This window comes from Falco naumanni, unplaced genomic scaffold (genome assembly GCF_017639655.2).
Source record: "Falco naumanni isolate bFalNau1 unplaced genomic scaffold, bFalNau1.pat scaffold_196_arrow_pat_ctg1, whole genome shotgun sequence".
Classification (NCBI taxonomy): Eukaryota; Metazoa; Chordata; class Aves; order Falconiformes; family Falconidae; genus Falco; species Falco naumanni.
The window spans coordinates 10,465-33,951 of NW_024427390.1; the positions used below are offsets into that span (position 1 = coordinate 10,465).

General features: G+C 61.9%; 1 protein-coding gene across 1 annotated transcript in view; it reads left to right on the forward strand.

Moving 5' to 3' along the window:
• The first annotated feature begins 1,710 nt into the window (after positions 1-1,710).
• CHD8 (chromodomain helicase DNA binding protein 8) overlaps positions 1,711-23,487 on the forward strand; it is a 38,656-nt gene continuing 16,879 nt past the window's right edge. The window contains 21 exon segments of the mRNA XM_040581380.1: positions 1,711-1,797; positions 1,986-2,480; positions 4,734-5,099; positions 6,382-6,755; positions 8,215-8,329; positions 8,420-8,614; positions 9,512-9,580; positions 9,669-9,724; positions 10,017-10,134; positions 11,080-11,163; positions 11,290-11,427; positions 15,271-15,392; positions 15,506-15,749; positions 16,951-17,127; positions 18,182-18,325; positions 18,418-18,673; positions 18,957-19,170; positions 19,791-19,986; positions 20,107-20,274; positions 23,073-23,252; positions 23,359-23,469. Of these exon segments, the coding sequence (XP_040437314.1) occupies positions 1,711-1,797; positions 1,986-2,480; positions 4,734-5,099; positions 6,382-6,755; positions 8,215-8,329; positions 8,420-8,614; positions 9,512-9,580; positions 9,669-9,724; positions 10,017-10,134; positions 11,080-11,163; positions 11,290-11,427; positions 15,271-15,392; positions 15,506-15,749; positions 16,951-17,127; positions 18,182-18,325; positions 18,418-18,673; positions 18,957-19,170; positions 19,791-19,986; positions 20,107-20,274; positions 23,073-23,252; positions 23,359-23,469 (3,909 nt within the window).

The window sequence follows — 23,487 nt, forward strand, 5'->3', positions numbered from 1 at the left end:
GTTTACGTCTCCGCCTTCTTACTGGGAGGCCCAGTTCCCCCCGTTCCCCTTTTACTGGGGGTCCCACTTGCTACTGGGCACCCCAGTGCCTCACCGTTCCCGTCTTACTGGGATCCCCATATCTGTCATGTTCCTCTTACTGGTCTCCCAGTTCCTCCATTTCTCCTCTTACTGGTTTCCCAGTTACTCTCTAACTGGGCACTCCACTGCCCCCCAGTTCCCCCCTAACTGGGGGTCCCAGTTCCCCCCTAACTGGGGGTCCCAGTTCCCCCCAGTTCCCCCCTAACTGGGAGTCCCAGTGCCCCCCCCGTTCCCCCCTAACTGGGAGTCCCAGTCCCCCCAGTTCCCCCCTAACTGGGGCTGCCAGTGGTCTTCCTTGGGGGGGGGAATTTGGGGGGTGCAGCTCATGGGGGGGCGGGGCTATCAAGAGGGCGGGGCTATCAAGGGGGTGGGGCTATTGGGTTTGGGCTATTTGGGGGGCGGGGCTATGGGGGCTATCAGGGGCGGGGCTATCGGGCCTATTGGGGAGGTCGTGGCTATTGGGGGAGGGGCTATTGGTGGGAGGGGCTACTGGGGGGGCGGGGCTATGGGGGCTATCGGGGGCGGGGCTATCAGGGGGCGGGGTTATTGGGGGCTATTGGGGAGGCTATTGATGGGAGGGGCTATAGGTGGGAGGGGCTATGGGGGGCTACTGGGGGGGTGGGGCTGTGGGGGCTATCAGGGGCGGGGCTATCAGGGGGCGGGGTTATTGGGGGCTATTGGGGAGGCTATTGATGGGAGGGGCTATTGGTGGGAGGGGCTATGGGGGGCTACTGGGGGGTGGGGCTGTGGGGGCTATCAGGGGGCGGGGCTATCAGGGGGCGGGGTTATTGGGGGCTATTGGGGAGGCTATTGATGGGAGGGGCTATTGGTGGGAGGGGCTATGGGGGGCTACTGGGGGGGTGGGGCTGTGGGGGCTATCAGGGGCGGGGCTATCGGGGGGCAGGGCTATTGGGGAGCTTTTGGGGGTCATGGCTGTGGGGGGCGGGGCTATAGGGGCTACGTGTGGGAGGGGCTATGGAGGGTGGGGCTATTGGGGGCGGGGTATCGGGGGCAGGGCTATTGGGGAGCTATTGGGGGGTCATGGCTGTTGGGGGGTGGGGCTATGGGGGGCGGGGCTATGGGGGCTATTAGGTGGGCGGGGCTATTGGAGGGAGGGGCTATCGGGGGCGGGGCTGTTGGGGGCAGGGCTATTGGGGAGCTGTTGGGGGGTCATGGCTGCTCGAGGGAGGGGCTATCGGGGGCGGGGCTATCGGGGTCAGGGCTATTGGGGAGCTATTGGGGGTCATGGCTGTTCGGGGGAGGGGCTATCGGGGGGTGGGGCTATGGGGCTATCGGGGGCGGGGCTATCGGGGGGCGGGGCTATCGAGGGTAGAGCTATTGGGGAGCTATTGGGGGGTCATGGCTGTTCGGGGGAGGGGCTATGGAGGCTATCAGGTGGGTGGGGCTATTGGGGGGAGGGGCTGTCGGGTGGGCGGGGTTATCGGGGGAGGGGCCCAAAATAGCCCCACCCCCCACCTTCTCTCCTCTTTTTCATTTTGTGTCCCCTCCCGCAGCCCCGAGGTGCCGACCCCCCCCCCCCCACCGCCGCCGCTGCCTGACGTGAGACCCCGCCCCCTCCCCCCAGCTCCCGGGGGGGGGTCGGGACCCCGCCCAGCCCCTCCCCCCACCATGGCGGACCCCATCATGGACCTCTTCGACGACCCCAACCTGTTCGGTGGCCTGGACCCCCTGGCGGACGAGACCTTCGCGCCCCCCGCCCCCCCCCACCACCACCACCACGACCCCATCGAAGAAGCTTTGGGCCTGACGGGGGCTTTAGACCCCCCCCCGCCCCCCCCCCGACCCCCCCGCCCCTCCCCCGCCCCCCCCCGAAGCCCCACAACCCCCCCCCGAAACCCCCCACCCCCCCCCCCCCACCCCCCACCCCCCCCCACCCCGAGCAGGAGGTCCTCAGCCAGGGCAACCCCTTCATGGGGGTGGCCACCACCCTGCCCCCCACCCCCTCCCCCACCCCCTCCTCCTCCTCGGGGGTCGCCCCTCCCCCCAAAATCGTCATCCTCAAAGCCCCCCCCGGGGGGACGACGGCGGGGGGCCCCTCCCCCACCCCCGCCCAGTCGACCGGTGTCCCGCCGGGTGGGGCGACCACCCCCAACGGGGGGAAGGTGACATTCGCCAAGGTCTTGACCGGGACCCCCCAACTTCGCCCCGGTATTTCCATCGTTACCGGTAACGCGGCCACGGTTTTAACTGGGAAAGTGACGCCGGTAACTGGGACGGGGGGGACAACCGGGACCGGGACCTCCCCCACCGCCGCCACCGTCCATCGTTTGGTCCAACCTGGAAGACCCGTCAAGCAGTTGGTCCTACAGCCCGTCAAGGCTGGGGGGGCCGGGACCCCCCTAAAACCCGCCGTCACCCTGACGTCGGCGCCGGCGCAGGTGACCGGGGGTGGGGGAGGGGCTTTGGGGGGGGGGTGGGGTGGTCCTCAAGGTCAAGGGGATCTCCTGGGGTGGGGTTTTGTGGGGTTGGGGGGCTCGGGGGGTGGTTGTGGGACCTTCAGGGAACGGTGGTGGCCCTCAAGGTCAAGGGGATCTCCTGGGGTGGGGGTCTGTGGGGTTGGGGGTCTTCAGGACGAAGTGGGGGTGGTCCTCAAGGTCAAGGGGATCTTCTGGAGTGGGGGTCTGTGGGGTTGGGGGTCTTCAGGACGAAGTGGGGGTGGTCCTTAAGGTCAAGGGGATCTTCTGGAGTGGGGGTCTGTGGGGTTGGGGGTCTTCAGGACGAAGTGGGGGTGGTCCTTAAGGTCAAGGGGATCTCCTGGGGTGGGGTTTTGTGGGGTTGGGGGGCTCAGGGGGGGGGTTGTGGGACCTTCAGGGAACGGTGGTGGCCCTCAAGGTCAAGGGGATCTTCTGGGGTGGGGTTATGGGGGGTTGGGGGTCTTCAGGGTGAAGTGGGGGTGGTCCTCAAGGTCAAGGAGATCTCCTGGGGTGGGGGTCTGTGGGGTTGGGGGTCTTCAGGGGGTGGGTTGTGGGACCTTCAGGGAACGGTGGTGGCCCTCAAGGTCAAGGGGATCACTTGGGGTGGGGGTCTGTGGGGTTGGGGGTCTTCAGGGTGAAGTGGGGGTGGTCCTCAAGGTCAAGGGGATCTTCTGGGGTGGGGGTCTGTGGGGTTGGGGGTCTTCAGGACGAAGTGGGGGTGGCCCTCAAGGTCAAGGAGATCTCCTGGGGTGGGGGTCTGTGGGGTTGGGGGTCTTCAGGATGAAGTGGGGGTGGTCCTCAAGGTCAGGGGGATCTTCTGGGGTGGGGGTCTGTGGGGTTGGGGGTCTTCAGGACGAAGTGGGGGTGGTCCTCAAGGTCAAGGGGATCTTCTGGGGTGGGGTTTTGTGGGGTTGGGGGGCTCGGGGGGTGGGTTGTGGGACCTTCAGGGAACGGTGGTGGCCCTCAAGGTCAAGGGGATCTTCTGGGGTGGGGGTCTGTGGGGTTGGGGGTCTTCAGGATGAAGTGGGGGTGGTCCTCAAGGTCAAGGAGATCTCCTGGGGTGGGGTTTTGTGGGGTTGGGGGGCTTCAGGGTGAAGTGGGGGTGGTCCTCAAGGTCAAGGAGATCTCCTGGGGTGGGGGTCTGTGGGGTTGGGGGGCTCGGGGGGTGGGTTGTGGGACCTTCAGGGAACGGTGGTGGCCCTCAAGGTCAAGGGGATCTCCTGGGGTGGGGGTCTGTGGGGTTGGGGGTCTTCAGGGTGAAGTGGGGGTGGTCCTCAAGGTCAAGTGGATCTTCTGGAGTAGGGGTCTGTGGGGTTGGGGGTCTTCAGGACGAAGTGGGGGTGGTCCTCAAGGTCAAGGAGATCTCCTGGGGTGGGGGTCTGTGGGGTTGGGGGTCTTCAGGATGAAGTGGGGGTGGTCCTCAAGGTCAAGGGGATCTTCTGGAGTGGGGGTCTGTGGGGTCGGGGGGCTCAGGGGGTGGGTTGTGGGACCTTCAGGGAACGGTGGTGGCCCTCAAGGTCAAGGGGATCTTCTGGGGTGGGGGTCTGAGGGGTTGGGGGTCTTCAGGACGAAGTGGGGGTGGCCCTCAAGGTCAAGGGGATCTCCTGGGGTGGGGGTCTGTGGGGTTGGGGGGCTCGGGGGGTGGGTTGGTGGAACTTCAGGGAACGGTGGTGGCCCTCAAGGTCAAGGGGATCACTTGGGGAGGGGGTCTGTGGGGTTGGGGGTCTTCAGGGTGAAGTGGGGGTGGCCCTCAAGGTCAAGGGGATCTCCTGGGGTGGGGGTCTGTGGGGTTGGGGGGCTCGGGGGGTGGGTTGTGGGACCTTCAGGGAACGGTGGTGGCCCTCAAGGTCAAGGGGGTCTTCTGGGGTGGGGGTCTATGGGGTTGGGGGGGCTCAGGGGGTGGGTTGGGGGTCTTCAGGGAACGGTGGTGGCCCTCAAGGTCAAGGGGATCTCCTGGGGTGGGGGTCTGTGGGGTTGGGGGCTCAGGGGGTGGGTTGGGGGTCTTCAGGATGACGTGGTGGCCCTCAAGGTCAAGAGGATCCGTTGGGTTTGGGAGATCCTCAGAGGTCCCCACCCAGCAACGAGCTCCTCAAAGTTCTTGAGATCCTCAGCGTTGGGGTCCTACAAGCCGTAGCCGCGTCTTGGGGGTCCCTGGGGTCTCCAGAGGTCCCGTCGCCGTGCTGACCCCTCCCCCTTCCGACGGCCTTTCCTCCGCAGGGCGAGTCCAAGCGCATCACGTTGGTCCTCCAGCAGCCCCCCGGCGGCGGCGGCGCCCCCCCGGGCCAGCGCCACGTGGTGTTGGGCAGCCTCCCCGGCAAGATCGTTCTTCAGGGCAACCAACTGGCCGCCCTCGGCCAAGCCAAGGGGACGCCGGGCCAACCCGCCAAGGTGGTCACCATCCAGCTGCAGGTCCAACAACCCCCCGCCGGCCAAGCGGGGACCCCCCAGAAGATCCAGCTTCTCCAACAACCTCCCGGCGCCGGCGGGCAAGCGGCGCCCGTGGCCGTCTCCTCCGTGCCGCAGGTGGTGGGGAGCGCGGGGCAGAGGTTGACGGTGCCGTTGAAGGTGGTTCTTCAGCCTCAGGTGAGAAGGTGGGGGGGTGGGGGAGGGGGGGGATGGGAGTGGTCCTGGTGGTGCGTCCAAGTTGGTGGTGGTGGGCCCCCAGGTCCTGGTTGGTGGTGGTGGGCCCCCAGATCCCGGTTGGCCGTGGTGGGCCCCCAGGTCCCGGTTGGCCGTGGTGGGCCCCCAGGTCCCGGTTGGCCGTGGTGGGCCCCCCAGGTCCTGGTTGTGGTGGGCCCCCAAGATCCCAGTTGGCCGTGGTGGGCCCCCAAGATCCCGGTTGGCCGTGGTGGGCCCCCAAGATCCCGGTTGGCCGTGGTGGGCCCCCAGGTTCTGGTTGGCCGTGGTGGGCCCCCAAAATCCTGGTGGGCCCCAAGATCCTGGTTGGCCGTAGTGGGCCCCCAGGTCCTGGTTGGTGGTGGTGGGCCCCCAGGTCCTGGTTGGTGGTGGTGGGCCCCCAGGTCCTGGTTAGTGGTGGTGGGCCCCCAGGTCCTGGTTGGTGGTGGTGGGCCCCCAGGTCCTGGTTGGTGGTGGTGGGCCCCCAGGTCCTGGTTGGTTGTGGTGGGCCCCCCAGGTCCTGGTTGGTGGTGGTGGGCCCCCAGGTCCTGGCTGGTTGTGGTGGGCCCCCAGGTCCTGGTTGGTTGTGGTGGGCCCCCAGGTCCTGGTTGGTTGTGGTGGGCCCCCAGGTCCTGGTTGGTGGTGGTGGGCCCCGAGGTCCTGGTTGGTTGTGGTGGGCCCCCAAAATCCTGGTTGTGGTGGGCCCCCAGGATCCTAGTGGGCCCCCAAGATCCTGGTTGGCCGTGGTGGGCCCCCAGGTCCCGGTTGGCCGTGGTGGGCCTCCAAAATCCTGGTTGTGGTGGGCCCCAAGATCCCGGTTGGCCGTGGTGGGCCCCCAGGTTCTGGTTGGCCGTGGTGGGCCCCCAAAATCCTGGTTGTGGTGGGTCCCCAAGATCCTGGTGGGCCCCCAAGATCCTGGTTGTGGTGGGCCCCCAGGTTCTGGTTGGCCGTGGTGGGCCCCCAAGGTCCCGGTTGGCCGTGGTGGGCCCCCAGGTTCTGGTTGGCTGTGGTGGGCCCCCAAAATCCTGATTGTGGTGGGCCCCCAGGTCCCGGTGGGCCCCCAAGTTCTGGTTGGCCGTGGTGGGCCCCCAAAATCCTGGTTGTGGTGGGTCCCCAAGATCCTGGTGGGCCCTCAGGTCCTGGTTGTGGTGGCCCCCAGGTTCTGGTTGGCCGTGGTGGGCCCCAGATCTGGGGTTGCTGCCTCCAGCTGCGTTCTCCGTCCCACCGCGTCCGTCACCTCCTCCCGCAGGCGGGTTCCTCCCAGGGCGGCTCCCCGGGCCTGTCGGTGGTGAAGGTGCTGAGCTCCAGCGAGGTGGCCGCCTTGGCCGCCCCCGGCTCGCGGGGCGCCTCGGAGGAGAGCCGCAAGCTGGAGCACCAGAAGAAGCAGGAGAAAGCCAACCGCATCGTCGCCGAGGCCATCGCCCGCGCCCGAGCCCGCGGCGAGCAGAACATCCCCCGCGTCCTCAACGAGGACGAGCTGCCCAGCGTCCGGCCCGAGGAGGAGGGCGAGCGGAAGCGCCGGCGCAAGGGGACGGGCGACCGCGGTGGGGCCAAGGAGGAGAGACCCCGCAAGGGCAAGGGCCAGGGCGGCTCCGGCAAGAGCAAGGGGCGCAGCAAACCCAGGTGAGATGTCCTCAGCTGCCCCCGAGGGGGGGGGGTGGGGTGGCCTTGGAGGTGGCAACCAGCTCGGGGGGCTTCGGTGGTGCCCAGCCGTGGGGGTCTTCAGGCACTTGGGGTCTTCAGATGGGGTTCTGTTGGGGCCCAACCGCGGTCTCCGTGGCCTTCACCCAACCGCGGTTTTCATGGCTTTCACCCAACCGAGGTCTTCACGGCCTTCACCCAACCGAGGTCTTCACGGCCTTCACCCAACCGAGGTCTTCACGGCCTTCACCCAACCGTGGTGTCCTTGGTCTTGGCCTTCACCCAACCGTGGTGTCCTTGGTCTTGTGGCCTTCACCCAACCGCGGTCTCCGTGGCCTTCGCCCAACTGCGGTGTCCGTGGTCCCCCCCCAACCTTGGTCTTGGCCTTCACCCAACTGTGGTCTCCACGGCCTTCACCCAACCCTGGTCTCCATGGTCCCCCCCCCAGCCATGGTCTCTGTGGCCTTCACCCAACCGTGGTCTCCATGGCCTTCACCCAACCATGGTGTCCATGGTCCCCCCAACCTTGGTCTTGGCCTTCACCCAACTGTGGTCTCCATGGTCCCTCCCAACTGTGGTCTTGGCCTTCACCCAACCGCGGTCTCCGTGGCCTTCGCCCAACTGCGGTGTCCATGGTCCCCCCCCCAACCTTGGTCTTGGCCTTCACCCAACCCTGGTCTCCATGGTCCCCCCCCAGCCATGGTCTCTGTGGCCTTCACCCAACCGCGGTCTTCATGGCCTTCACCCAACCGCGGTGTCCATGGTCCCCCCCCCAACCTTGGTCTTGGCCTTCACCCAACCGCGGTCTCCATGGCCTTCACCCAACCGTGGTGTCCATGGTCCCCCCCCAACCTTGGTCTTGGCCTTCACCCAACCGCGGTCTCCATGGCCTTCACCCAACCGCGGTGTCCGTGGTCCCCCCCCCCAACCTTGGTCTTGGCCTTCACCCAACCGCGGTCTCCATGGCCTTCACCCAACCGTGGTGTCCATGGTCCCCCCCCCAACCTTGGTCTTGGCCTTCGCCCAACCGCGGCCTCCGTGGCCTTCGCCCAACCGCGGTGTCCATGGCCCCCCCCAACCTTGGTCTTGGCCTTGACCCAACTCTGGTCACCATGGTCCCTCCCAACTGTGGTCTTGGCCTTCACCCAACCGCGGCCTCCGTGGTCCCCCCCCCAAATTTGGTTTTGGCCTTCACCCAACCACGGCCTCCGTGGCCTTCACCCAACCTTGGTCTTGGCCTTCACCCAACCGCGGCCTCCGTGGCCTTCACCCAACCGCGGTCTCCGTGGCCTTCACCCCTTGCCGCGCTCTTCCCGCCCCCCGCCCTTGTTCCGCCACCCCTCGGCCGTGGCTCATTGACCCCGCGAAGGTCCCCCCTCCCCCCCTCCCCCCTCCCCCCCCCCAACCTGACGCCTCCCCTCCCCCTCCCCCCCCCCGCCAGCACCATCACCCCGGTGGTGGGCAAGAAGCGGAAGCGCAACGCCTCCTCCGACAACTCGGACGCCGAGGTGATGCCGGCGGCGTCGCCGCGGGAGGAGGAAGAAACCAGCGTGCAGGTACGGCGACGCGGCCCGCGACGCTCCGCGCGACGACGACGCCGCCGCGGCCGCCGCCGCCCTCACCCCCGTCCCCTTCGTCCCCTCCAGAAGCGCAGGTCCAACCGGCAGGTCAAACGGAAGAAGTACACGGAGGACCTGGACATCAAGATCACCGACGACGAGGAGGACGAGGAGCTTGACGTGACGGGGCCGGTGAGACCCGAGCAGCCGCCGGTGCCGCAGCCGCCAGCGCCGGAGCCGGAGCCGGAGGGCGAGACCCTGCCCTCCATGCAGTTCTTCGTGGTGGGTGGTCTGCTGGCATGGTTGCCGTGGTGTCCACCAGCCGCTCCTACGGATGCAGTGCCCGGGGATGGTGCCCGTGGGGGTCTTGGTGGCATCTCAAGGGGTTTGGGCTCACCCTGTGGTGTCCGTGGGGGTCTTGGTGGCATCTGGAGGGGTTTGGGCTCACCCTGTGGTGCCCGTGGGGGTCTTGGTGGCATCTGGAGGGGTTTGGGCTCACCCTGTGGTGCCCGTGGGGGTCTTGGTGGCATCTGGAGGGGTTTGGGCTCACCCTGTGGTGCCCGTGGGGGTCTTGGTGGCATCTGGAGAGGTTTGGGCTCACCCCATGGCCCAGGGATGGTCCCCATGGGGGTCTTGGTGGCATCTGGAGAGGTTTGGGCTGACCCTGTTGTGCCTGTGGGGGACTTGGTGGCATCTGGAGAGGTTTGGGCTCACCCTGTGGTGCCTGTGGGGGTCTTGGTGGCATCTCGAGGGGGTTGGGCTCACCCTGTGGTGCCTGTGGGGGGTCTTGGTGGCATCTCGAGGGGTTTGGGCTCAGCCTGTGGTGCCTGTGGGGGTCTTGGTGGCATCTCGAGGGGTTTGGGCTCACCCTGTGGTGCCCGTGGGGGACTTGGTGGCATCTGGAGGGGTTTGGGCTCACCCTGTGGTGCCCGTGGGGGTCTTGGTGGCATCTGGAGGGGTTTGGGCTCACCCTGTGGTGCCCGTGGGGATCTTGGTGGCATCTGGAGGGGTTTGGGCTCACCCTGTGGTGCCCGTGGGGGTCTTGGTGGCATCTGGAGGGGTTTGGGCTCACCCAGTGGTGCCTGTGGGGGTCTTGGTGGCATCTGGAGAGGTTTGGCTCCGTGGTGTCCACCATCCCTTCTCACCGTCACCTTCATCTTTTCCCCTCCCCGCCTCCAGGAGAACCCCAGTGAGGAGGACGCCGCCATCGTGGACAAGGTCCTCTCCATGCGGGTGGTGAAGAAGGAGGTGAGGAACCCCCGCGGTGGTGGCCGTGGTGGTGGTGGTGGTGGTGGTGGTGGGCCTCCTGCCGACGTCCCACCTGTATCTCCCACAGCTTCCCTCGGGGCAGCTGACCGAGTCGGAGGAGTTCTTCGTCAAGTACAAGAACTAGTAGGTGGCCCCGGTGGAGGGTCTTGCTTTGGGGTGGGGTTGGGTGGCCCGTTGGACCTCTGCCACCCGTGGGTGGGCTCCTGGGGGCGCTCCAGCCTTGGCTTGAAGGTCCACCGACCCGCTTCTCCGCACGAGGTGGCTCTTGGAGAAGTTTTTTTTTTTCTGCCGACGTTGCTTGAAGACGGGGCTCGGTGACCCCCCCCCCCCGGTAGCTTCGCGGCGCAGGGAGGGGTGGGGTGGGGTGGGATGACTCTTTGTCCCCCCTGTCCCATCCCCCCCCCCACCCCCCCAGTTCCTACCTCCACTGCGAGTGGGCCACCATCGACCAGCTGGAGAAGGACAAGAGGATCCACCAGAAGCTGAAGCGTTTCAAGACCAAGATGACCCAGATGCGACACTTCTTCCACGAGGTGCCTGGGGGCGGGGTGGGGGTGGGGGTTCGCGTCGCTCTTGGTGGCATCTGGAGGGGTTTGGGCTCACCAGGTGGTGCCCGTGGGGGGTCTTGGTGGCATCTGGAGGGGTTTGGGCTCAGCCTGTGGCCCAGGGGTGGTGCCCGTGAGGTTCTTGGTGGCATCTCGAGGGGTTTGGGCTCACCTTGTTGTGTCTGTGGGGATTTTGGTGGTATCTGGAGAGGTTTGGGCTCACCCCGTGGCCCAGGGATGGTGCCCATGAGGTTCTTGGTGGTATCTGGAGGGGTTTGGGCTCACCAGGTGGTGCCCGTGGGGGTCTTGGTGGCATCTGGAGGGGTTTGGGCTCACCAGGTGGTGCCCATGAGGTTCTTGGTGACATCTCGAGGGGTTTGGGCTCACCCTGTGGTGCCCGTGGGGGTCTTGGTGGCATCTGGAGGGGTTTGGGCTCACCCTGTGGTGCCCAGGGATGGTGCCCGTGAGGTTCTTGGTGGCATCTGGAGAGGTTTGGGCTCACCCTGTGGTGCCCGTGGGGGTCTTGGTGGCATCTGGAGGGGTTTGGGCTCACCCTGTGGTGCCCAGGGATGGTGCCCATGAGGTTCTTGGTGGCATCTCGAGGGGTTTGGGCTCACCAGGTGGTGCCCGTGGGGGTCTTGGTGGCATCTCAAGGGGTTTGGGCTCACCCAGTGGTGCCCAGGGATGGTGCCCATGAGGTTCTTGGTGGCATCTGGAGGGGTTTGGGCTCACCCTGTGGTGCCTGTGGGGGTCTTGGTGGCATCTGGAGGGGTTTGGGCTCACCCCGTGGTGCCCATGAGGTTCTTGGTGGCATCTCAAGGGGTTTGGGCTCACCAGGTGGTGCCCGTGAGGTTCTTGGTGGCATCTGGAGAGGTTCGGGGCACCACTCACCGCCCCTCCCCCGTCTCCCCCCCCCCTCCCCCCCCCCCAAAGGACGAAGAACCCTTCAACCCCGACTACGTGGAGGTGGACCGCATCTTGGACGAGTCCCACAGTGTCGACAAGGACAACGGGGAGGTGAGCGTGGAGGTGGAACCCCCGGGGGGCCAACGGTGACCTCCTGGGCCTCGAACCGCCCCTCCCCCACCTCGGTGACAATTTTTTTTTTTTTGGGGGGGGGTTTTGTCCCGTTTCTGGTCGCAGCCGGTGGTCTACTACTTGGTCAAGTGGTGCTCCTTGCCCTACGAGGACAGCACCTGGGAGCTGAAGGAGGACGTGGACGAGGGGAAGATCGGCGACTTCAAACGCATCCAGGCCCGACACCCCGAGCTCAAACGCTTGGTGAGAAGGTCTTCTCCTCCCACCCCACCCCACGGTTTGGTCCACCATCATCTCCATCTTGGCCATCATCTCCATCTTGGCCATCATCTCCATCTTGGCCATCATCTCCATCTTGGCCATCATCTCCATCTTGGCCATCATCTCCATCTTGGCCATCATCTCCATCTTGGCCATCATCTCCATCTTGGCCATCATCTCCATCTTGGCCATCATCTCCATCTTGGCCATCATCTCCATCTTGGCCATCATCTCCATCTTGGCCATCATCTCCATCTTGGCCATCATCTCCATCTTGGCCATCATCTCCATCTTGGCCATCATCTCCATCTTGGCCATCATCTCCATCTTGGCCATCATCTCCATCTTGGCCATCATCTCCATCTTGGCCATCATCTCCATCTTGGCCATCATCTCCATCTTGGCCATCATCTCCATCTTGGCCATCATCTCCATCTTGGCCATCATCTCCATCTTGGCCATCATCTCCATCTTGGCCATCATCTCCATCTTGGCCATCATCTCCATCTTGGCCATCATCTCCATCTTGGCCATCATCTCCATCTTGGCCATCATCTCCATCTTGGCCATCATCTCCATCTTGGCCATCATCTCCATCTTGGCCATCATCTCCATCTTGGCCATCATCTCCATCTTGGCCATCATCTCCATCTTGGCCATCATCTCCATCTTGGCCATCATCTCCATCTTGGCCATCATCTCCATCTTGGCCATCATCTCCATCTTGGCCATCATCTCCATCTTGGCCATCATCTCCATCTTGGCCATCATCTCCATCTTGGCCATCATCTCCATCTTGGCCATCATCTCCATCTTGGCCATCATCTCCATCTTGGCCATCATCTCCATCTTGGCCATCATCTCCATCTTGGCCATCATCTCCATCTTGGCCATCATCTCCATCTTGGCCATCATCTCCATCTTGGCCATCATCTCCATCTTGGCCATCATCTCCATCTTGGCCATCATCTCCATCTTGGCCATCATCTCCATCTTGGCCATCATCTCCATCTTGGCCATCATCTCCATCTTGGCCATCATCTCCATCTTGGCCATCATCTCCATCTTGGCCATCATCTCCATCTTGGCCATCATCTCCATCTTGGCCATCATCTCCATCTTGGCCATCATCTCCATCTTGGCCATCATCTCCATCTTGGCCATCATCTCCATCTTGGCCATCATCTCCATCTTGGCCATCATCTCCATCTTGGCCATCATCTCCACCTTTTTTTTTTTTTTTTTTTTTTTTTCCCTCGAGCTCAAACGCTTGGTGAGAAGGTCTTCTCCTCCCACCCCACCCCACGGTTTGGTCCACCATCATCTCCATCTTTGCCATCATCTCCATCTTTGCCATCATCTCCATCTTTGCCATCATCTCCATCTTTGCCATCATCTCCATCTTTGCCATCATCTCCATCTTTGCCATCATCTCCATCTTTGCCATCATCTCCATCTTTGCCATCATCTCCATCTTTTTTTTTTTTTTTTTTCCCTCGAGCTCAAACGCTTGGTGAGAAGGTCTTCTCCTCCCACCCCACCCCACGGTTTGGTCCACCATCATCTCCATCTTTACCATCATCTCCATCTTTACCATCATCTCCATCTTTACCATCATCTCCATCTTCACCATCATCTCCATCTTCACCATCATCTCCATCTTCACCATCATCTCCATCTTCACCATCATCTCCATCTTCACCATCATCTCCATCTTCACCATCATCTCCATCTTCACCATCATCTCCATCTTCACCATCATCTCCATCTTCACCATCATCTCCATCTTCACCATCATCTCCATCTTCACCATCATCTCCATCTTCACCATCATCTCCATCTTCACCATCATCTCCATCTTCACCATCATCTCCATCTTCACCATCATCTCCATCTTCACCATCATCTCCATCTTCACCATCATCTCCATCTTCACCATCATCTCCATCTTCACCATCATCTCCATCTTCACCATCATCTCCATCTTCACCATCATCTCCATCTTCACCATCATCTCCATCTTCACCATCATCTCCATCTTTTTTTTTTTTTTTTTTCCCTCGAGCTCAAACGCTTGGTGAGAAGGTCTTCTCCTCCCACCCCACCCCACGGTTTGGTCCACCATCATCTCCATCTTCACCATCATCTCCATCTTCACCATCATCTCCATCTTCACCATCATCTCCATCTTCACCATCATCTCCATCTTCACCATCATCTCCATCTTCACCATCATCTCCATCTTCACCATCATCTCCATCTTCACCATCATCTCCATCTTCACCATCATCTCCATCTTCGCCATCATCTCCATCTTCGCCATCATCTCCATCTTCGCCATCATCTCCATCTTCGCCATCATCTCCATCTTGGCCATCATCTCCATCTTGACCATCATCTCCATCTTGACCATCATCTCCATCTTGACCATCATCTCCATCTTGGCCATCATCTCCATCTTGGCCATCATCTCCATCTTGGCCATCATCTCCATCTTGGCCATCATCTCCATCTCGGCCATCATCTCCATCTCGGCCATCATCTCCATCTCGGCCATCATCTCCATCTCGGCCATCATCTCCATCTCGGCCATCATCTCCATCTTTGCCATCATCTCCATCTTGGCCATCATCTCCATCTTGGCCATCATCTCCATCTTGGCCATCATCTCCATCTTGGCCATCATCTCCATCTTGGCCATCATCTCCATCTTGGCCATCATCTCCATCTTGGCCATCATCTCCATCTTCGCCATCATCTCCATCTTCGCCATCATCTCCATCTTCGCCATCATCTCCATCTTCGCCATCATCTCCATCTTCGCCATCATCTCCATCTTCGCCATCATCTCCATCTTGGCCATCATCTCCATCTTCGCCATCATCTCCATCTTCGCCATCATCTCCATCTTCGCCATCATCTCCATCTTCGCCATCATCTCCATCTTCGCCATCATCTCCATCTTCGCCATCATCTCCATCTTTGCCATCATCTCCATCTTTTTTTTTTTTTTTCCCTCGAGCTCAAACGCTTGGTGAGAAGGTCTTCTCCTCCCACCCCACCCCACGGTTTGGTCCACCATCATCTCCATCTTTACCATCATCTCCATCTTTACCATCATCTCCATCTTTACCATCATCTCCATCTTTACCATCATCTCCATCTTTACCATCATCTCCATCTTTACCATCATCTCCATCTTCACCATCATCTCCATCTTCACCATCATCTCCATCTTTACCATCATCTCCATGTTCACCATCATCTCCATCTTGACCATCATCTCCATCTTTTTTTTTTTTTTTTTTTTTTTTCCTCGAGCTCAAACGCTTGGTGAGAAGGTCTTCTCCTCCCACCCCACCCCACGGTTTGGTCCACCATCATCTCCATCTTTACCATCATCTCCATCTTTACCATCATGTCCATCTTTACCATCATCTCCATCTTTTTTTTTTTTTTTTTTTTCCTCGAGCTCAAACGCTTGGTGAGAAGGTCTTCTCCTCCCACCCCACCCCACGGTTTGGTCCACCATCATCTCCATCTTTACCATCATCTCCATCTTTACCATCATCTCCATCTTTACCATCATCTCCATCTTTACCATCATCTCCATCTTTACCATCATCTCCATCTTCACCATCATCTCCATCTTTACCATCTTCCCCATCTTCACCATCATCTCCATCTTTACCATCATCTCCAACTTTTTTTTTTTTTTTTTTTTTCCTCGAGCTCAAACGCTTGGTGAGAAGGTCTTCTCCTCCCACCCCACCCCACCCCACAGTTTGGTCCACCGTCATCTCCACCTTTTTTTTGTCTTCTCAGCCCCGTCCCCAGGCCGGTTCCTGGAAGAAGCTGGAGTTGTCCCACGAGTACAAGAACCACAACCAGCTCCGCGAGTACCAACTGGAAGGGGTCAACTGGTTGCTCTTCAACTGGTACAACAGGCCAGTGGGGGAAGGGCAGGCGGGGTGGGGTGGGGGGTGTTGGAGGACACGTGGGATGGAGGGTTCCACCACCTTCCAACCCGCCCAACCGGTGGTCGCCGCCTCCCCCGCAGGCAGAACTGCATCCTGGCCGACGAGATGGGTCTGGGGAAGACCATCCAATCCATCGCCTTCCTCCAAGAGGTCTACAACGTGGGCGTCCGCGGGCCCTTCCTGGTCATCGCGCCGCTCTCCACCATCACCAACTGGGAGCGGGAGTTCAACACCTGGACGGAGATGAACAGCATCGTCTACCACGGCAGCTTGGCCTCGCGCCAGATGATCCAGCAGTACGAGATGTACTGCAAGGACTCGCGGGTAAGAAACCAAAAACCGGTGGCTTTTCTTCTGGGAGGTCCACCCGTGGTGTCCTCAGGGCGTTTCCAAGCTTTTTTGAGGTCTAGGTTGGTGTTCCCACCACCAGAACTTCACCTTTTCTCCACCCCTTTAGAGTGGTCTCATCCCCGTGTTTCCAAGCTTTTTTGAGGTCTAGGTTGGTGTTCCCACCACCAGAACTTCACCTTTTCTCCACCCCTTTAGGGTCGTCTCATCCCCGTGTTTCCAAGTTTTTTTGAGGTCTAGGTTGGTGTTCCCACCACCAGAACTTCACCTTTTCTCCACCCCTTCAGGGTCGTCTCATCCCCGTGTTTCCAAGCTTTTTTGAGGTCTAGGTTGGTGTTCCCACCACCAGAACTTCACCTTTTCTCCACCCCTTTAGGGTCGTCTCATCCCCGTGTTTCCAAGCTTTTTTGAGGTCTAGGTTGGTGTTCCCACCACCAGAACTTCACCTTTTCTCCACCCCTTCAGGGTCGTCTCACCCCCGTGTTTCCAAGCTTTTTTGAGGTCTAGGTTGGTGTTCCCACCACCAGAACTTCACCTTTTCTCCACCCCTTCAGGGTCGTCTCATCCCCGTGTTTCCAAGCTTTTTTGAGGTCTAGGTTGGTGTTCCCACCACCAGAACTTCACCTTTTCTCCACCCCTTCAGGGTCGTCTCATCCCCGTGTTTCCAAGCTTTTTTGAGGTCTAGGTTGGTGTTCCCACCACCAGAACTTCACCTTTTCTCCACCCCTTCAGGGTCGTCTCATCCCCGTGTTTCCAAGCTTTTTTGAGGTCTAGGTTGGTGTTCCCACCACCAGAACTTCACCTTTTCTCCACCCCTTTAGAGTCGTCTCATCCCCGTGTTTCCAAGCTTTTTTGAGGTCTAGGTTGGTGTTCCCACCACCGGAACTTCACCTTTTCTCCACCCCTTCAGGGTCGTCTCATCCCCGTGTTTCCAAGCTTTTTTGAGGTCTAGGTTGGTGTTCCCACCACCAGAACTTCACCTTTTCTCCACCCCTTCAGGGTCCTCTCATCCCCGTGTTTCCAAGCTTTTTTGAGGTCTAGGTTGGTGTTCCCACCACCAGAACTTCACCTTTTCTCCACCCCTTCAGGGTCGTCTCATCCCCGTGTTTCCAAGCTTTTTTGAGGTCTAGGTTGGTGTCCCCACCACCAGAACTTCACCTTTTCTCCACCCCTTCAGGGTCGTCTCATCCCCGGGGCCTACAAGTTCGACGCGCTCATCACCACCTTCGAGATGATCCTCTCCGACTGCCCCGAGCTGCGGGAGATCGAGTGGCGCTGCGTCATCATCGACGAAGCCCACCGCCTGAAGAACCGCAACTGCAAGCTGCTCGACAGCCTCAAGCACATGGACCTGGTGAGAGGCGGGGCGGTGGGCGACTCTTCTCCTCGCGGCGGGGGGGATGGAGGTGCCCGTGGGGGGTCTTGGTGGCATCTGGAGGGGTTTGGGCTCACCCTGTGGTGCCTGTGGGGGTCTTGGTGGCATCTGGAGGGGTTTGGGCTCACCCTGTTGTGCCCGTGGGGGTCTTGGTGGCATCTGGAGAGGTTTGGGCTCACCCTGTGGTGCCCGTGGGGGTCTTGGTGGCATCTCGAGGGGTTTGGGCTCACCCTGTGGTGCCCGTGGGAGTCTTGGTGGCATCTGGAGGGGTTTGGGCTCACCCTGTGGTGCCCAGGGATGGTGCCCATGAGGTTCTTGGTGGCATCTGGAGAGGTTTGGGCTCACCCTGTGCTGCCTGTGGGGGACTTGGTGGCATTTGGAGAGGTTTGGGCTCAGCCTGTGGTGCCCGTGGGGGTCTTGGTGGCATCTGGAGAGGTTTGGGCTCACCCTGTGGTGCCCGTGGGGATCTTGGTGGCATCTCAAGGGGTTTGGGCTCACCCTGTGGTGCCCGTGGGGGTCTTGGTGGCATCTGGAGGGGTTTGGGCTCACCCTGTGGTGCCCGTGGGGGTCTTGGTGGTATCTGGAGGGGTTTGGGCTCACCCTGTGGTGCCCGTGGGGGTCTTGGTGGTATCTGGAGAGGTTTGGGCTCACCCTGTGGTGCCCGTGGGGATCTTGGTGGCATCTCAAGGGGTTTGGGCTCAGCCTGTGGTGCCCGTGGTGGATCTTGGTGGCATCTCAAGGGGTTTGGGCTCACCAGGTGGTGCCCGTGGGGGTCTTGGTGGCATCTCGAGGGGTTTGGGCTCACCCTGTGGTGCCCGTGGGGGTCTTGGTGGCATCTCGAGGGGGTTGGGCTCACCCTGTGGTGCCCGTGGGGGTCTTGGTGGCATCTCGAGGGGTTTGGGCTCACCCCGTGGCCCGGGGATGGTCCTGAAGGTGCCTGTGGGGTGTTGGTGGGACCTGGAGGTGTTGGGGCACCTCCCCCGCCTTCCATCTCCCGACCCAGCCCCGACGTTCTGCACCTCCTGGTCCTCAGGAGCACAAAGTCCTGCTGACGGGCACCCCGCTCCAGAACACGGTGGAGGAGCTCTTCAGCCTCCTGCACTTTCTGGAACCTTCTCAGTTCCCTTCCGAAGCCGAGTTCCTCAAAGACTTCGGTGACCTCAAGACGGAGGAGCAGGTGAGGACACCAGGAGGACCTGGGACCTTTCCCTGGTCGCCCGCGTGGTGCCTGAACCGCCGGTGACTTCTCCCCGCTCGTCCCACCCGCAGGTGCAGAAGCTCCAGGCCATCCTCAAACCCATGATGCTCCGTCGGTTGAAGGAGGACGTGGAGAAGAACTTGGCGCCCAAACAGGAGACCATCATCGAGGTGGAGTTGACCAACATCCAGAAGAAATATTACCGGGCCATCTTGGAGAAGAACTTCTCCTTCCTCTCCAAAGGCGCCGGTCACACCAACATGCCCAACCTGCTCAACACCATGATGGAGCTGCGCAAGTGCTGCAACCACCCCTACCTCATCAACGGTGAGGACACGGCGGTGGCCCAGGGTGGCCCTTGTCCTCCCGCCGATGGTGGACAACCCCCCAGGGTCAACGCCGCCCCATCCCTGCTCCTCCTGGTCTTGCCCACCCTTCCACCGAGGACCTGGTGGCCTCCGGTGGCGTCGTTGGCGATGGAGGTCCACCAGCCCATCTCCTGGGGCTTGGGTGCCCCCTCAAGTCTTGCTGCGGTGGGGGGGGGTGGTGGGCGTCTCCTGAGGAGATCGCGCGCGCCGCCCCACCGATGGTGTCTTCTCCACCCAACCAGGCGCGGAGGAGAAGATCTTGGCCGAGTTCCGGGAGTCGTGTCACCACCACGTCCCCCACGACTTCCACCTCCAGGCCATGGTCCGCTCGGCCGGCAAGCTGGTGCTCATCGACAAGCTGCTGCCCAAGCTGAAGGCCGGTGGCCACAAGGTGCTCATCTTCTCCCAGATGGTCCGATGTCTCGACATCTTGGAGGACTACCTCATCCAGAAGAGGTAAGAGGTGGCACCACGGGGTCAACTTCGGGTGGTCTTCCAAGGGTGAACGGGGCCAGGAGGTCTTGGGAGAAGGAGGACTTCCAGGAGGTCTTGGGAGAAGGAGGACTTCCAGGAGGTCTTGGGAGAAGGAGGACTTCCAGGAGGTCTTGGGGTGGAGGTCTTCCAAGGGGAACGGGGCCAGGAGGTTTTGGGGTGGAGGTCTTCCATGAGGAACGGGGACAGGAGGTTTTGGGGTGGAGGTCTTCCATGAGGAACGGGGACAGGAGGTCTTGGGGTGGAGGTCTTCCAGGAGGTCTTGGGGTGGAGGTCTTCCAAGGGGAACGGGGCCAGGAGGTCTTGGGGTGGAGGTCTTCCAGGAGGAACGGGGCCAGGAGGTCTTGGGGAGGAGGTCTTCCAGGAGGAACGGGGCCAGGAGGTCTTGGGATGGAGATCTTTCAGGAGGTCTTGGGAAGAAGATCTTCCAAGAGGAATAGGGCCAGGAGGTCTTGGGGCAGAGATCTTCCAGGAGGTCTTGGGGTGCAGATCTTCCATGAGGAACGGGGCCAGGAGGTCTTGGGCTGGAGATCTTCCAAGGGACCTTCATGCCCTGGGTGAACGTGGTTTTGGGGCCCCCGTAGGTACCTCTACGAGCGGATCGATGGACGCGTCCGCGGCAACCTCCGCCAAGCCGCCATCGACCGGTTCAGCAAGCCCGACTCGGACCGCTTCGTCTTCCTGCTCTGCACGCGGGCGGGCGGCCTGGGCATCAACCTCACCGCCGCGGACACCTGCATCATCTTCGACTCCGACTGGAACCCCCAGAACGACCTCCAGGTTGGGCCACCGCTCCCACCGCGCCGCCCTGGCCTTGGTGGGGCCTCGACCTCGGCGGCGTCTTGACCCACCACCACCACCACCGTCGTGGTGGTTGTCTTCTTCTTCTTCTTCTTCCAGGCGCAAGCGCGGTGCCACCGCATCGGGCAGAGCAAGGCGGTCAAGGTCTACAGGCTCATCACGCGCAACTCCTACGAGCGCGAGATGTTCGACAAGGCCAGCCTGAAGCTGGGCCTGGACAAGGCCGTGCTGCAGTCCATGAGCGGCCGCGAGGGCAACATCGCGGGGGTGAGCGGGCTGCTGAGGAGAACGGGGACAGGAGGCCTCGGGGTGGAGGTCTTCCAGGAGGAACGGGGCCAGGAGGCCTCGGGGTGGAGGTTATCCATGAGGAACGGGGCCAGGAGGTCTTTGGGTGGAGGTCTTCCATGAGGAACGGGGCCAGGAGGTCTTGGGGTGGAGGTCTTCCATGAGGAACGGGGCCAGGAGGTCTCGGGGTGGAGGTCTTCCACGAGGAACGGGGCCAGGAGGTCTTGGGGTGGAGGTCTTCCATGAGGAACGGGGCCAGGAGGTCTCGGGGTGGAGGTCTTCCATGAGGAACGGGGCCAGGAGGTCTTGGGGTGGAGGTCTTCCACGAGGAACGGGGCCAGGAGGTCTTGCAGAGGAGGTCTTCCATGAGGTGTTGGGGTGGAGGTCTTCCACGAGGAACGGGGCCAGGAGGTCTCGGGGTGGAGGTCTTCCAAGAGGAACGGGGTGTGGAGGTCTTGGGGTGGAGGTCTTCCATGAGGAACGGGGCCAGGAGGCCTCGGGGTGGAGGTCTTCCACGAGGAACGGGGCCAGGAGGTCTTGGGGTGGAGGTCTTCCATGAGGAACGGGGCCAGGAGGTCTTGGGGTGGAGGTCTTCCAGGAGGAACGGGGCCAGGAGGTCTTGGGGTGGAGGACTTCCAAGTGGAACGGGGTGTGGAGGTCTTGGGGTGGAGGTCTTCCATGAGGAACGGGGCCAGGAGGTCTTGGGGTGGAGATCTTCCAGGAGGAACGGGGCCAGGAGGTCTTGGGGTGGAGGTCTTCCATGAGGAACGGGGCCAGGAGGTCTTGGGGTGGGGGTGTTCCATGAGGAACGGGGCCAGGAGGTCTTGGGATGGAGATCTTTCAGGAGGTCTTGGGAAGAAGATCTTCCAAGGGGAACGGGGCCAGGAGGTCTTGGGGTGGAGGTCTTCCATGAGGAACGGGGCCAGGAGGTCTTGGGGTGGGGGTGTTCCATGAGGAACGGGGCCAGGAGGTCTTGGGATGGAGATCTTTCAGGAGGTCTTGGGAAGAAGATCTTCCAAGGGGAACGGGGCCAGGAGGTCTTGGGGTGGAGGTCTTCCACGAGGAACGGGGCCAGGAGGTCTTGGGGTGGAGGTCTTCCATGAGGAACGGGGCCAGGAGGCCTCGGGGTGGAGGTCTTCCATGAGGAACGGGGCCAGGAGGTCTTGGGGTGGAGGTCTTCCATGAGGAACGGGGCCAGGAGGTCTTGGGGTGGAGGTCTTCCATGAGGAACGGGGCCAGGAGGTCTGGGGGTGGAGGTCTTCCATGAGGAACGGGGCCAGGAGGTCTTGGGGTGGAGATCTTCCAGGAGGAACGGGGCCAGGAGGTCTTGGGGTGGAGGTCTTCCATGAGGAACGGGGCCAGGAGGTCTTGGGGTGGAGGTCTTCCATGAGGAACGGGGCCAGGAAGTCTTGGGGTGGAGGTCTTCCATGAGGAACGGGGCCAGGAGGTCTTGGGATGGAGGTCTTCCATGAGGAACGGGGCCAGGAGGTCTTGGGGTGGAGGTCTTCCATGAGGAACGGGGCCAGGAGGTCTTGGGGTGGAGGTCTTCCAGGAGGAACGGGGCCAGGAGGTCTTGGGGTGGAGGTCTTCCACGAGGGTGCCAGGAGGTCTGGGGGTGGAGGTCTTCCAAGGGGAACGGGGCCAGGAGGTCTTGGGGTGGAGGTCTTCCAGGAGGAACGGGGCCAGGAGGTCTTGGGGTGGAGGTCTTCCATGAGGAACGTGGCCCGGAGGTCTTGGGGTGGAGGTCTTCCAGGAGGAACGGGGCCAGGAGGTCTTGGGGTGGAGGTCTTCCAGGAGGAACGGGGCCAGGAGGTCTCGGGGTGGAGGTCTTCCATGAGGAACGGGGCCGGGAGGTCTTGGGGTGGAGGTCTTCCATGAGGAACGGGGCCGGGAGGTCTTGGGGTGGAGGTCTTCCATGAGGAACGTGGCCAGGAGGTCTTGGGGTGGAGGTCTTCCATGAGGATCGGGGCCAGGAGGTCTTGGGGTGGAGGTCTTCCATGAGGAACGGGGCCAGGAGGTCTTGGGGTGGAGGTCTTCCATGAGGAACGGGGCCGGGAGGTCTTGGGGTGGAGGTCTTCCATGAGGAACGTGGCCAGGAGGTCTTGGGGTGGAGGTCTTCCATGAGGATCGGGGCCAGGAGGTCTTGGGGTGGAGGTCTTCCATGAGGAACGGGGCCAGGAGGTCTTGGGGTGGAGGTCTTCCACGAGGAACGGGGCCAGGAGGTCTCGGGGTGGAGGTCTTCCACGAGGAACGGGGCCGGGAGGTCTTGGGGTGGAGGTCTTCCATGAGGAACGGGGCCGGGAGGTCTTGGGGTGGAGGTCTTCCATGAGGAACGTGGCCAGGAGGTCTTGGGGTGGAGGTCTTCCATGAGGATCGGGGCCAGGAGGTCTTGGGGTGGAGGTCTTCCATGAGGAACGGGGCCAGGAGGTCTTGGGGTGGAGGTCTTCCAGGAGGTCTTGGGGTGGAGGTCTTCCACGTGGACCAGCGCGTGGAGACCTTGTAGAATGGGTTCTCCAAGGGAAGTGGGGCCTGAAGACCCCGTGGATTGGGTCCTCCATGAGAAACCGGGTTTGAAGACCCCGATGATGGAGACCTTCCAAGCGTGGAGACCTTGGTGACGGGGTTGTCCCAGGGGAACGGGGCGTGAAGACCCTCATCTTGAGGGCCGTCGGTCTCGGAGATGGTTTGGGGTGGGAGGAGAACCTCAGGGGTTTGGACCACCATCCTGGCCGGCTGCCTTCACCCCAGGTTGTCCCCGTCTTCTCCACCCCCACCGGCAGATCCAGCAGTTCTCCAAGAAGGAGATCGAGGACCTGCTGCGCAAGGGGGCCTACGCGGCCATCATGGAAGAAGACGATGAAGGTTCCAAGTTCTGCGAGGAGGACATCGACCAGATTCTTCTGCGCCGCACCACCACCATCACCATCGAGAGCGAGGGGAAAGGGTCCACCTTCGCCAAGGTATCTCCAAAGGTCCCTTCCCACCGCTGGTGGTGGTGGTGGTGGGGAGGACATCTTCCCTCCGGGAGGTCCTCCAAGGTCTCCCAACTCGTGGTGTCCACCCCAGGCGAGCTTCGTGGCTTCCGAGAACCGCACGGACATCGCCTTGGATGACCCCAACTTCTGGCAGAAGTGGGCCAAGAAAGCCGACCTGGACCTGGACCTTCTCAACAGCAAGGTGGTGGTGACGGCGGGG